Source organism: Gavia stellata, chromosome 7 (assembly GCF_030936135.1).
Source record: "Gavia stellata isolate bGavSte3 chromosome 7, bGavSte3.hap2, whole genome shotgun sequence".
NCBI lineage: Eukaryota > Metazoa > Chordata > Aves > Gaviiformes > Gaviidae > Gavia > Gavia stellata.
In genome coordinates, this window is record NC_082600.1 from 4,271,864 (window position 1) to 4,284,089 (window position 12,226).

The window sequence follows — 12,226 nt, forward strand, 5'->3', positions numbered from 1 at the left end:
TGCTGCCTTTCAGCCTGGAGGATCCCAAACGTCCTGCCAGAGTGAGGAAATACAGACCTCTGCCGCAGCCTCTACCCATTCCTGCACCCATGAATGTTCTGCAGCCTTAGAAGACAAAGGGAAGAGACTTATACCAGTATTGCATGGGGCATTGAACTGGGTGCTTGTGTGTTGAACTGCTACGACACATTTCTGCATTCAGTTTAAAGGCTTCCTCCTCTCAGATAAGGCTGCACATCAGCATCCCATTAAGCTCTCATAATTCTTGTACATGTGGTAAATCAGTAGTATCTTATAAACAATTTGTGATAGTTGTTATCAACGTTGACATCACTGTCAGATGATGCTACATAGAAACCACAAAGTCAAGTACAAGCTGAAGCTTCTTCCGGAAGAGTTTCTGTAACCCTGGGGGAATGAGAAGTGCTAAGGAATCCTGAAGCACTTTGGACCAGCACATTGACAAGCCCAGATTTAAATGAATTTCCATCTCAGTATTAAGGAGCAACTGAGGTACGTCCTGCCCTCTTCTTCCCTACTGAGATTGAAAATCATCCTACAACATGGTTATTTTCATGCACCACAGAGTCATAAAGAGGTGGGTGTTGCACCATTCCCCATGTTTTCATCTTCTTCAGCCCCTTTAGCCTTTAACTCCAATTCCTGTTACATAGCTGGTGGGGAGAAGGCTGCGCTTCTAAGCTTTAAATTTACAACGGGGTGTTGGCTTTGCTTTTAACCCACGCAGGTCCTAATGATTTAGCAGTTTATTCAATTGTGCCATCTGAGGAGAAGCAGAGGAGAGAGCGCCCTAAGGATACCTCGCCCTCAAGTTCTCATTCTGGTGGCTTGGTCAATACATTATTAGAGCACAAGACACTCCATATCTTCAAGGTTTTTTTTTTTCTCCCCAAAGGGTCAGTTGAACGCAGATCATTTCCTCTAATATTAAATACCAGCCAAGTTAGCTGCTGTATTTATTCTTACACTTGTCTTGCCAAAAGCTACCGTTGTGCTTGCTCAACATCAAGCAAGCTTAACTCTGCTTAATGTAGGACTAGTGACTTCCTCTCATCCTGGGAAGTTTAATTTGTTTCAGTCCATAAAAGAGGCAACACATCGACAGTGGCCAGCTTTTTCATTACAGCTGTACATGCCCATTTTGTCGTGTAATACAGCCTAAAGAGATCAGTCAAAGACTCCAGTCTCTGGCGTCACACAGACCAAAGTAACTTGTGGATCAAACACTTGTAGTTAATAGCAACTCATGATCAAACGAGAGCTCTGGTCTGCCATGAACAGCCAAGGTGCTGGTACCTGGTACCTACAAAGCAGTTTGTTCTCTTTCAACAAGCTAGTCACCGTCAATAAGCTGGACCGGCTTGCTGACGAGCAATCGTCTTTCAATGTTATCCTGTTCAAATCCTCCCTCGGCAGAAGCACTTTGCCATCACGTTCATGGAAAGCCTCTCTCTTCCCCTGGAGCTCTGTTTCAGGCACGGTACTCAAGCAATGGGAGTCACTAGCGTAAAGCTTCGCAGAAACAAGCATCTTCCTTTCAGTAAGGGTAAGAAAAAGGATGTACTGCAATGGAAAATGACCTAGCAGTAATTTGGATTGATACAGTCCTCTTTTCTTCCCCCTTTCTTTTCCCCTCCTCTCCTGCTCCCTCCAAAAAGCATCTGTTCAAAAAAAATCTTCAGTTTAAACACAACTGAGTGAAGAATGATCTTTCACAGAGCTGGAGGAGTATCAGCCTGACTCCAGCTTCCTTGATGGTAGAGATAATAACATGATACATGCTTTTAAACAGTGATGAAAAGGAGGCGGCTATGACAACTTGAATTATGGTTAGTTTCCTCTTTTTTATGGCTCAAGATTGATCTTGGCTTCTAGGAGTCCTTCTGAACTCAGAAGGAAAGAAAAATGGCAAGTTAAGAAAGAATAATCTATTTTCCTCTCATCTATCATGTCACATGGTTTAACATTTCAGGATATAGTCGAGCAACTAGAAAGTGTTGTACATCCCACCAAGAACCTAGAAAATGCCTTTTCCCAACAATATGAAATTGTAGCAATTTATACAGCTGATTAGCAAGCAATCTATTTCATGAGACTAAAAGTAACTTGTGCTAGCTGTCAAACCAGTGTAATTTGGAAGGAAAATCCACTGCTGGAGGAAATTCAATCAGATTTGCTCAGATATGTGACATGGTAGAAGTAGTCCCCAAGGAAAATGGATTAGTCAGCAAAGCAGAAGTGAAACTGTTTAAGATACATGATTAATGTAATTTGCCAAACAGCTTTTACCTTCCCACATAGTTGTACGTGTGTGTAATATATTAAGAATCTATATACAGGCTTGTATTTACAGATAAACATATTTGTAATAAATAGGGGTATATGAATACAGTAAAATGTTTACACACACACATACTACAACCGATACATTAAAATTATTCTACCAACATCATGTCTGGGGACATGGGGAAAAAAAAGTAAGTAGAATTACTCATATTGCAGGTGTATTTTTATAGCAAGTAGAACATTCAGTAAAAACCTCTCGAACATACATACCTTAAATTTTAAGACAGGTGGTTTTGATATGGTGGATGCCTTTAACCCATGTAACCTCTCTTCTATCTCTCTCAACCTAGAAAATAGAGATCTTTCTGAGATCCAGTAAAAAACGGAGCCTTAACCTCTCTGATCCAAACAGGCATCCCTGTGGGGTCCAACAGTTTTGTCTGCTGGGAAGAGAGAGTGATGGCGTCAGTATTTCTTGGAGTCAGCCCAATTGATTAAGAATCAATCTATGTGAAATCCTGTTTCTCTGACCACAGAAGGAATCAATCAAGACACGACGGTTTCCTTGTTCACCACCCTAAGCATCTGCCCACCCTCCTTCCTTAGAAGTAGCTGACTCACCTCCTGTTTCCTTGGTGTTTAAGCAACAAAATCACCTGATTTGGGTTTTTTCCTTTTTTTTTTTTTAAAAGAAAAAACAAAGCCACAGGAAAATCCATGGCCCAAGCATTATGGAGTTCTACATTGTGGTGGAATATCTGGAGGAAAGTGTCCCACCCTTTCAACTATCATTAAAAAAGATTGTTCACTTGTTCTTCTAGTTAGCCTGAATTAAAAAAGCAGCTACAATATAAAGCACCTCATACGGACTGGTAAAACTGTCCAGCCCAGCACTAGAGCAGGAAAACACGATCTCCTCCAGTTCCACAAAAGCATCATGTAAACAAATATATTAAGCTTAACTTCTGCCATCCTGATTAGAAAGAAGCAAGTCTGGAACTGAAACTTCCCAAAGAGCAGTACTTTCAAAAAAGTTTGTATGCTTTAATGAGCATGATTCAGTCTTAAAGAAGGCATGCAAAATTCTTGACTCTTGTGAACTGTTGTCAAAGGGTTCCAATGCACAACCTCACATGCTGTATGTATGTTATTCTATGATGTAGAATATTTATACATGCTACGACACACCCTACTCAGGCATAAGCATTTCCAGAAATCCACTATGTGTTTGCCATTCTTAAAACACTACAAATCCAGAAGTTATAGGATGTCAGTAGTATATTTTCTGTCATTTCAGACTGAATTGCACTAGGATGACTCACGAAATGGAGAGCCACTCTAGCTATACAGAAGTGCCAGTGTCAAATGATACTTGGATTACTGTGGGTGCAACCTGAAGCACTTCAGAGGATGCCTAAGGAGCTGGAGCGTGAAAACAGTAATTTTTCCCCGATCATATGCTAGCGATATGCCTGAAGGGTCATCTCACCACTGGACAACTTCATTAGGTTTCGTACTTCCCTTCTCTCTGCACTTTATCCAGCCTTGCAGCTGATGGAGATGTCCTGTACCAATCCCTAATTACACACATACTGATTTCAAGCCCTGCAGGAGGTCTATGCTATATATTAATGCTTCCAAAGTACTGCCAATACTAAGGTTTGAAGAAGGAACCAAAAAGAACTGTGATCAGGATTTATCCTCACCTCCCACTGGAAAGACTGAAGCTCAAGCTACTATTATTAGAGTCTCTATTTATGGGTGTGTCTCATAGCACCTCGATATCCAGGTTAGGACAGGGAAGTCACCACGATGATCTGCAATGTCCCCTAACACTGCGAATCCCTGCCAACACTTGCAAGGCGCTGAAACCGCGATCCTGTTTGTCATAGCGGGCAGTGCTGCTTCGCACTCCCAACAGCACAGACATTTCTAGATGGCAGCAGGAAGAAGCTGGTAAATGATCCGCAGCAGAATAGCAACCCCATAAGCCCAATCACAGCAATTACAACATCTGTATCCAGCTGGTGGAGCTCAATTTCCAAGCTGAGCCTAGGAGAAAACTACTCATTTTCCTCTAGAAACTTAGGGATTTCACTGCTCAGGTTCTGCTCAGTGTTACAGCTCACTGCCCACCTGCAAGCTACTTGGTTGTGGTTCTCCTCAAGTATCTGGAGGGCTAATGGCCTGACCTTCTCCTTTCTTCCTGGCTATGATCTGCTCCCAGTGCATCTGGTCAGTGAGCAGTAGCTAGTGGCTTGGTTCTGGTACAGCCCGTGGGATGTGGATTCAGAGCTCCCGTTAGCAGTGCCAGCTCCCTGTGCCTGCTCAGTCCTGTGTTTAGCATTTACCACTGCCACTCATCACCAGCAGAAGAACATCAGCCACAAAAGATAACAGCCATGGTGGGTTCTGGAAACACTCAAAGGGCGTCATCTAGGGATGCGATTTTCTCCTTTAACAATCAGAAGTGGATGCATTACCGTTGCTTAGTTATGTAAAGTTCTTCAAGTAAACGTTGCTCCTCATAGCTCATCCAACGGTCTTCAAGCTCCTCCTCCTCCTTCTGCAGCAACTGTTCATAAAGCCTGACTGGGTTCCAGCCAGTCATGATGTCGTAGGTGATGACGCAGCCCAGCGAGTGGGACACAATCGAGACTTTCCCTCCTTTCTCCTCAAACTCTGGATTCCGGGAGCAGAAGAGTGAGTATAGGCGGTTCAGCTCCTGCTGCAGCCCTTTCACCAGCTGTTTCAAGAAGGTAAGGAAAAAAAGTTTAATATCAACATCTTATCACTTGTGTTCACGTTCACATATGTTCACGTACTACACCGATGAGCTTCTTGAGAGTCTATCTAGGATGAGCATGACAGTCTGTTCACTTCGGCTGGGAAGATGAGCAAAATCTTATGGTCAGCAGCAACAGTTTGGTTGACTGTTGCTGACTCCAGTGGTTCATCTCTCCCCTCCAGACCCAGCAGCAACCACCACACAGGACATGTGGTGACCCTAGAACTGCGGCACGACACAGCCCAAAGCATTAAATCGAAACAAACCCTTAAAACAAATGACCGCTGTGCTTGAAGTACTTAACAGCATCCTCTGAGGTGAGCAATAGCAAGGTCCTTGGTTTTCACTAGTGATACATTAGCACAACAGCGACTATTAATACAGCTGTATTTCGCTATTGCTTGTTTCTCCCCCAGTTTCTCTACCTTTTCACAGCACTCAATGTTTCTCCTGTGTCAGAAGTTCAGCTCCTTTTTTAACCTAAGGAGGCTGGAAGGTGCCTGAGCCACCCATGATCTGAAATCAACTCACATCTCTGCCACAAGCTTGGCACATAACCCTAGACAAGTCGTACTCTCTCTTCTCCATTTATCAAAGTGAGCAACAGCATTCCTACCTCATCGCAGGGGACTGGGAAGATAAATCCACTAAAATGGATACACACAGACACTACAGTGACAGCCTAAATGGGTTCTGGGAAAACATCCTCAAATTGCTTTTTGGATCTTCATAAAGCATAGTTGAACTCATCAAGTCTTCCATTATTCTGCCCACTGCTTGGCTACAAAGAGATGCGGCTTTCTGTCCTACTTCCCCATCTACCATACCGCACCTATTGTAATTTTTTTCCAAAGGGATCAGAATAAAATTATGCCACTAAAGAATAAAAAGCTTCATCTTGGGCAAAGGGAAGATATGGGAGGAGAAAAAGCAGATACCACAGAATCACAGAGTCACTAAGGTTGGAAAAGACCTGTAAGACCATCAAGTCCAACCATCAACCCAACCCCACCATGCCCACTAAACCATGTCCCGCAGTGCCACGTCCACACATTCCTTGAACACCTCCAGTGATGGTGACTCCACCACCTCCCTGGGCAGCCTCTTCCAGTGCTTCACCACTCTCTCAGTAAAGACATTTTTCCTAATATCCAGCCTGAACCTCCCCTGGCGCAACTTGAGGCCATTTCCTCTTGTCCATCACTTGTCACTTGGGAGAAGAGACCAACACCCACCTCCCCACAACCCCCTTTCAGGTGGTTGTAGAGAGTGATGAGGTCTCCCCTCACCTCCTCTTCTCCAGACTGAACAACCCCAGCTCCCTCAGCCGCTCCTCATCAGACTTGTGCTCCAGACCCCTCACCAGCTCCGTCACCCTTACGATATGCCCTTATGATATGAGACAGGCAGAGCCAGAATTTGAACATTCGATATAAGCAATGCTACGAAAAACAGTTTTCTGGTTATAGGATGTTTTTTTTGGGGGAAAAACGGGAATACAACACAATTCTCAGACGTCATAGGCTAATCCTATAGTACTACTGCAATAAATATATATTGGTCCTATGTTAATTGAGTCTGAGAGGCTTAATCTGCTTTGAATGCTACACCAGGGTACATATGCATAAAAATGTTCAGATTCACAGAAAGTATTTTTTAGAGAGAAATGTTTGAAGCCATGAAATTTAGGAACTAGACAATACAAAAAAAGGCAGCTTTGCTTGTGAAACTCAGCATAGTAACAGAGCAATGCTTCCAGGCTACAGCAGAGGACAAACAAGAAATTGCAAATCATTCCCTTGTTAGCAACAGGAAATTAAAGCTATAGAACATGTAATTTGAACATGATTTTTCAAGAGCCTGAATCGTTACTGAATATAAATATGAATAGCACCAGGACTGTCAGTGTTTGATGCACATTTTACTGAGTGAGAATCCACACGTCAAACCCTGCGCCTAAAGCACTGTGAAATAATTAACAAAGCCTTGCAACAGCTTGCAGAAATAAGTATCGGAATATCTGTTTTCAAGTATCATTGACTGTGACGCCACCTATTCTTGCGTTTGGCTCTATACAGACTCTGGGCACTACGTTCACACATGAACAAACAGGCAGAGGTTTTAGCAAGAGCTGGAGCTGAAAATAGAAATCAGGACTAGCTTTGGCTGGCTGGCGTCTTCTCCATTTAAAAAGGTTTTGATTAAAACCTGGAACAAAATAGCAGAGATCTGTTGAAATCAAAGTGTTTTGGGATTCCTGCCAGGAGCTCAGTGAACTGAGGAAGGCTGATATCTGGCAGTTTGCGTGGCTGGCTGCCGTGGTACCCTCCAAGGGAGCCAACACACATCGTCCTGCCATCGGGGACCTCCGCAGGGAGCCCGGGACCCCCAGCCACGCAGCAGACACTCTGGACGGAGTGCTGGCTTCAGGTTTCAGAGCTGTCAGGGTAAAAATGCCAAGGAAACTAGTGCTGGACTCATCACAGCTTCCAGCATCTCTGTCAGTACAGCAGGGAGATGAGTAATGCCATCTCGGTTTAAAAAAAAATCGTAAATAAGCAGTATTAATATATCTCAGCGTCCCCAAATTTTTTCTCTGGTGGGAAAAGTAAGATGCACAATAACTCAACTGCTTTCCTTGGTTTCTTCTTGCATAAAAGCTATTGCTCCCGATGCCCTGCCCAACTTGCTCAACAGCTCTGTCCCCTACTCTCCTGTACCCTATTCCCACACAGCCTACTTCCCTGGAAAAACAGATATCTCCCAGGAAGAATGGCATTATGTCAGTCCCCTCCACAGCCCGTAGGCACAGAGCAGGTAAGTAATCTCCTGGCATCATGGCATTTCATTACAAAGGTCTTGTTCTCTTGCAATCTGGAGACATAAGACAGAATATTTTTGGAAAGTCCTGGTTGGACACCAAGTCCAACGCTGTTTTTAAGGAAGGGAAAAGGGAGGGGGGAAAAAAAAAAAGGCGAAAAGGGAGGGGGGAAAAAAAAAAAGGCGAAAAGGGAGGGGGGAAAAAAAAAAAGGCGAAAAGGGAGGGGGGAAAAAAAAAAAGGCGAAAAGGGAGGGGGGGAAAAAAAAAGGCGAAAAGGGAGGGGGGGAAAAAAAAAGGCGAAAAGGGAGGGGGGGAAAAAAAAGGCGAAAAGGGAGGGGGGGAAAAAAGGCAAAAAGGGAGGGGGGGAAAAAAGGCAAAAAGGGAGGGGGGGAAAAAAGGCAAAAAGGGAGGGGGGGAAAAAAGGCAAAAAGGGAGGGGGGAAAAAAGGCAAAAAGGGAGGGGGGAAAAAAGGCAAAAAGGGAGGGGGGGAAAAGGCAAAAAGGGAGGGGGGGAAAAGGCAAAAAGGGAGGGGGGGAAAAAGGCAAAAAGAGAGGGGGGAAAAAAGGCAAAAAGAGAGGGGGGGAAAAAAGGCAAAAAGAGAGGGGGGGAAAAAAGGCAAAAAGAGAGGGGGGGAAAAAAGGCAAAAAGAGAGGGGGGGAAAAAAGGCAAAAAGAGAGGGGGGGAAAAAAGGCAAAAAGAGAGGGGGGAAAAAAGGCAAAAAGGGAGAAAAGCATATTCATGTTAAGTCCCAGCTAAAAAATTATTTGGTTAAGCAGTATATGAAGTTAAGATAATATTTAATCCTGATTTGCCTTCTTAGTCTTAAAAAGCATACAATATTCCAACTTATAAAAGAAAAGCTTAGTTTGAAAAGGGCTTTAGTCCAGCAAGTGTAACACGAAGTGCTTTCAAATCTCTTTTGTAGTTAAAGCTTGATATATATCCTAACACTCCATATAAGAATACCTTCCATAAACACCAATTGGCTTTATAGCTGTTAAAAATCAATGACTTTTTTCATTGGAATTACACACGAAAAACATAACTACCTATTAAATTTTACCTCCTAAACAGCATCACTGTAATTAAACCCAACTTTTTAAGAGCTGACTTTTCTTTTTTATCTCCAGCTTGTCTTTCTGCTCCTTCTAAAGGGTCTACAGGAGTCTGTTTCATTAAAATAGAAACCAAAAACCCAACTCGCTCCTCAGCCTCCCAAAACCACAGCACCCATGCGGCTGCTCCGTGTCTGTACCTCCTTGGCAGGTGCTAAATAAAGGGTGCCTCAACCGGAGCCTGCTGTAGGTGCTCTCGCTGCACCTACATCCAGTGACTTCCCAGTTAAGGGAGCCCTTTCCCCACTGGTTTCCCGGGTGCTTCTGCCAACCCCAAGCCTCACTCACTGCCTGTCTGTGGGATCTCTTATGTGCTTAGGAAGCCCCTGCTCTTTCTGCCTGAAAACAGGAAAGCATGAATCATCCAGGAAAAACCCACCAGTTTAATAGCGGAATGCAACATGACCAGACGCCCCTCTCTCTCTCCACCTCCCCTCTTGCTTCCCCCCTCCCAGTTCCCACGTTATTTTGGGGACCAGTGGGACTGAACATTCACAAAGAGCCGCTTCTCCAGCCCCCGCTGTTCTTTGGCAGTCCCCCAAGCAGGGCTTGCAGGAGGGCTTTCCCCACAAAAAGGCTAGAGTTTCCACCCAACCCATACCACCACCTCCTAAGGCTTCTCCCACAGACTAAACAAGCTCAAGTGTCTCACAAAAGAATAAATGTGGCAGCAGTCGAGTGAGTCGATTTTTTTTTTTCCCTGTGCAGCTGCTCCGACTGCTAATCTGCCGGCTGCTCTGCTCCGCTCGGTTACCCTCAGCTCTTCCAGAAGGACCAGTGAAATGCAGCACGCTTCCGTGTCTGTTACTGAACAGATCTAACCACTGTAACAAAGGGAACAGTTCCTATTTCTTCCAAAAATAGCCATATCAAATCCCTTCTTTCCAGCTGACGTTTCTACCGCAGCATTAGTTCAGCATCAGCCCGAGGACAATGCAATATTTGAAAGAAAGGTGCAGAAAATCTTCTGATTTTCTTCCCCAGAAGAGTCCTTTCTCCCTGTTCTGGTTTTTAGGGAAAAATGTCCTAAGCATCTTTTGCAGACCAACTGTCTCAGTGCCAAAGTTTAGTGCAGGATTAAAATGTTACAAGCCTTGTAGATGTACCACCGCAAATATTCACAGATACCCAGAGAAAAACGAAATATAAATGAAGCAGGACTTTGCAATGCCTGAAGCCTTTGATGCAAGCAAATTTCTGTGACTGATTTTATGGCAAGTCATAATCAGGCACATGAAGCACCCCACAGTTCTCAGGCAGGGGAAAGAGCCCTTATGTACTATTAAATTTTCAGACCCACTCAATGCCAGCACAAGCACAGACACTTCAGACACAGCCTTCCATACAGTCTGACAGAGCAGCATCCAAGAAATGGATGCGTCACCTACATGTCCTAGTCCGGTCCCAAAGGACAAGGGAGAGACATGATTTCCAGCAGTCAAAGATCTCAACAAAACAGGGTGAATGGAGAGGAAACGCCACCGGCCAGCTCAGCAGATGTGGTACGGTGCTGTTCCTCTGTGAAGCTCTTCTGGGAATGTGTTTCACTTTTGCTTCATGAAAAGGAGGTTGATTACTAGTTGTCTGACGCCCCCTTATCAGCTGAAGTTTTGCCAATAAATCTTCCATGCAGGAAACTCAAGCTTGCTGGATCAAGTTGCTCAGAAGCCATCAGCTTATAGTCTGACAAAGTGAGTTAAACGCTCTATGCCCTTCACAAACCAAACTAAAGGGACAGTAAGGAATGCTCTATCTGCATATTCATGGAGAGCCAGAGTGACAGCCGTGCAATTCGAGAGGAAGCCAAAAACCAGACTGTCGACCAAGGAACGGGTTGCTGGACCTGGCTGCTGGTCAACAGCCGGCTGAAGATGAGCCAGCAGTGTGCCCAGGTGGCCAAGAAGGCCAACGGCATCCTGGCCTGTATCAGAAATGGTGTGGCAGCAGGAGCAGGGAGGGGATCGTGCCCCCATACTCGGCGCTGGGGAGGCCGCACCTCGAATACTGTGTTCAGTGTTGGGCCCCTCACTCCAAGAAGGACATGGAGGTGCTGGAGCGTGTCCAGAGAAGGGCGACGGAGCTGGTGAGGGGTCTGGAGCACAAGTCTGATGAGGAGCAGCTGAGGGAGCTGGGGTTGTTCAGTCTGGAGAAGAGGAGGCTGAGGGGAGACCTTATCGCTCTCTACAACTACCTGAAAGGGGGTTGTGGTGAGGTGGGTGTTGGTCTCTTCTCCCAAGTGACAAGTGACAGGACAAGAGGAAATGGCCTCAATTTGTGCCAGGGGAGGTTTAGACTGGATATTAGGAAAAATGTCTTTACTGAGAGAGTGGTGAAGCACTGGAAGAGGCTGCCCAGGGAGGTGGTGGAGTCACCATCACTGGAGGTGTTCAAGGAATGTGTGGACATGGCACTGCGGGACATGGTTTAGTGGGCATGGTGGGGTTGGGTTGATGGTTGGACTTCATGATCTTACAGGTCTTTTCCAACCTTAGTGATTATGTGATCAGGCCAAAAATCCCCTCTGCTTTCCAGTTACATGCCTGCTTGGCAAGGCCTGCTTCCAAGAAGTCAAAAAATAACAGCCCATTCCACCCATTCAGGAATCATGGTGGCAAGGACATGTGTTTTAGAAAGACAAGACGGGAGTCTGAGTCAGATGAGAGATGCCACTGTCATCTCAGGCAGAAGAAGGGGCTGTGGCAAGGCTGATAACAAGGGCAGAAGGATCACATCTCTAATCACCTCTTGAGTATCGGGTAAGCCTGAACTGCTGGATCATGATGGGGAGCAAGTAATCATGTAAACAGTGAAACATCCAGAGCTGCTGTCTGTCTCAGCTGAAGCCCTTTTGTGCAGAACATTAACATCATCCTGTGCCAAAATGGAAAAAACCAAACCTCTAAATCGACAGCACCATCATCCAAAACAGCTGTTCATTCCTCCTCTGATGCAAAAGAAGCCTCATGAGACACCAGCGTAAATAAGCATGCCTGTTTCTTGCAAAGCCGAAGAAAGTCGGCTGTGCACGTGGTGGACAAACACCTCCTGGTCCTACACCAAGGAGATCCAGGCAGGAGGAAGAACTTCACTCCCTGGCCATTCTAGTGGGCAGATCGCTGGGGCCGAAGAGGCTTTTAAGTGCACGCCAAAAGTACCAGGGTAAAAAAAATCCAGGAAATGAGGATTTTTTATTTT

General features: G+C 45.0%; 1 protein-coding gene across 1 annotated transcript in view; it reads right to left on the reverse strand.

Moving 5' to 3' along the window:
• The window catches only part of DDHD1 (DDHD domain containing 1), a 69,564-nt gene that overhangs the window by 8,718 nt on the left and 48,620 nt on the right, over positions 1-12,226 (reverse strand). Inside the window, exons 8-9 of the mRNA XM_059819692.1 lie at positions 4,791-5,053; positions 2,578-2,653 (exon numbers count right to left, since the gene is read on the reverse strand). Of these exons, the coding sequence (XP_059675675.1) occupies positions 2,578-2,653; positions 4,791-5,053 (339 nt within the window). The remainder of the gene's footprint in view (positions 1-2,577; positions 2,654-4,790; positions 5,054-12,226) is intronic.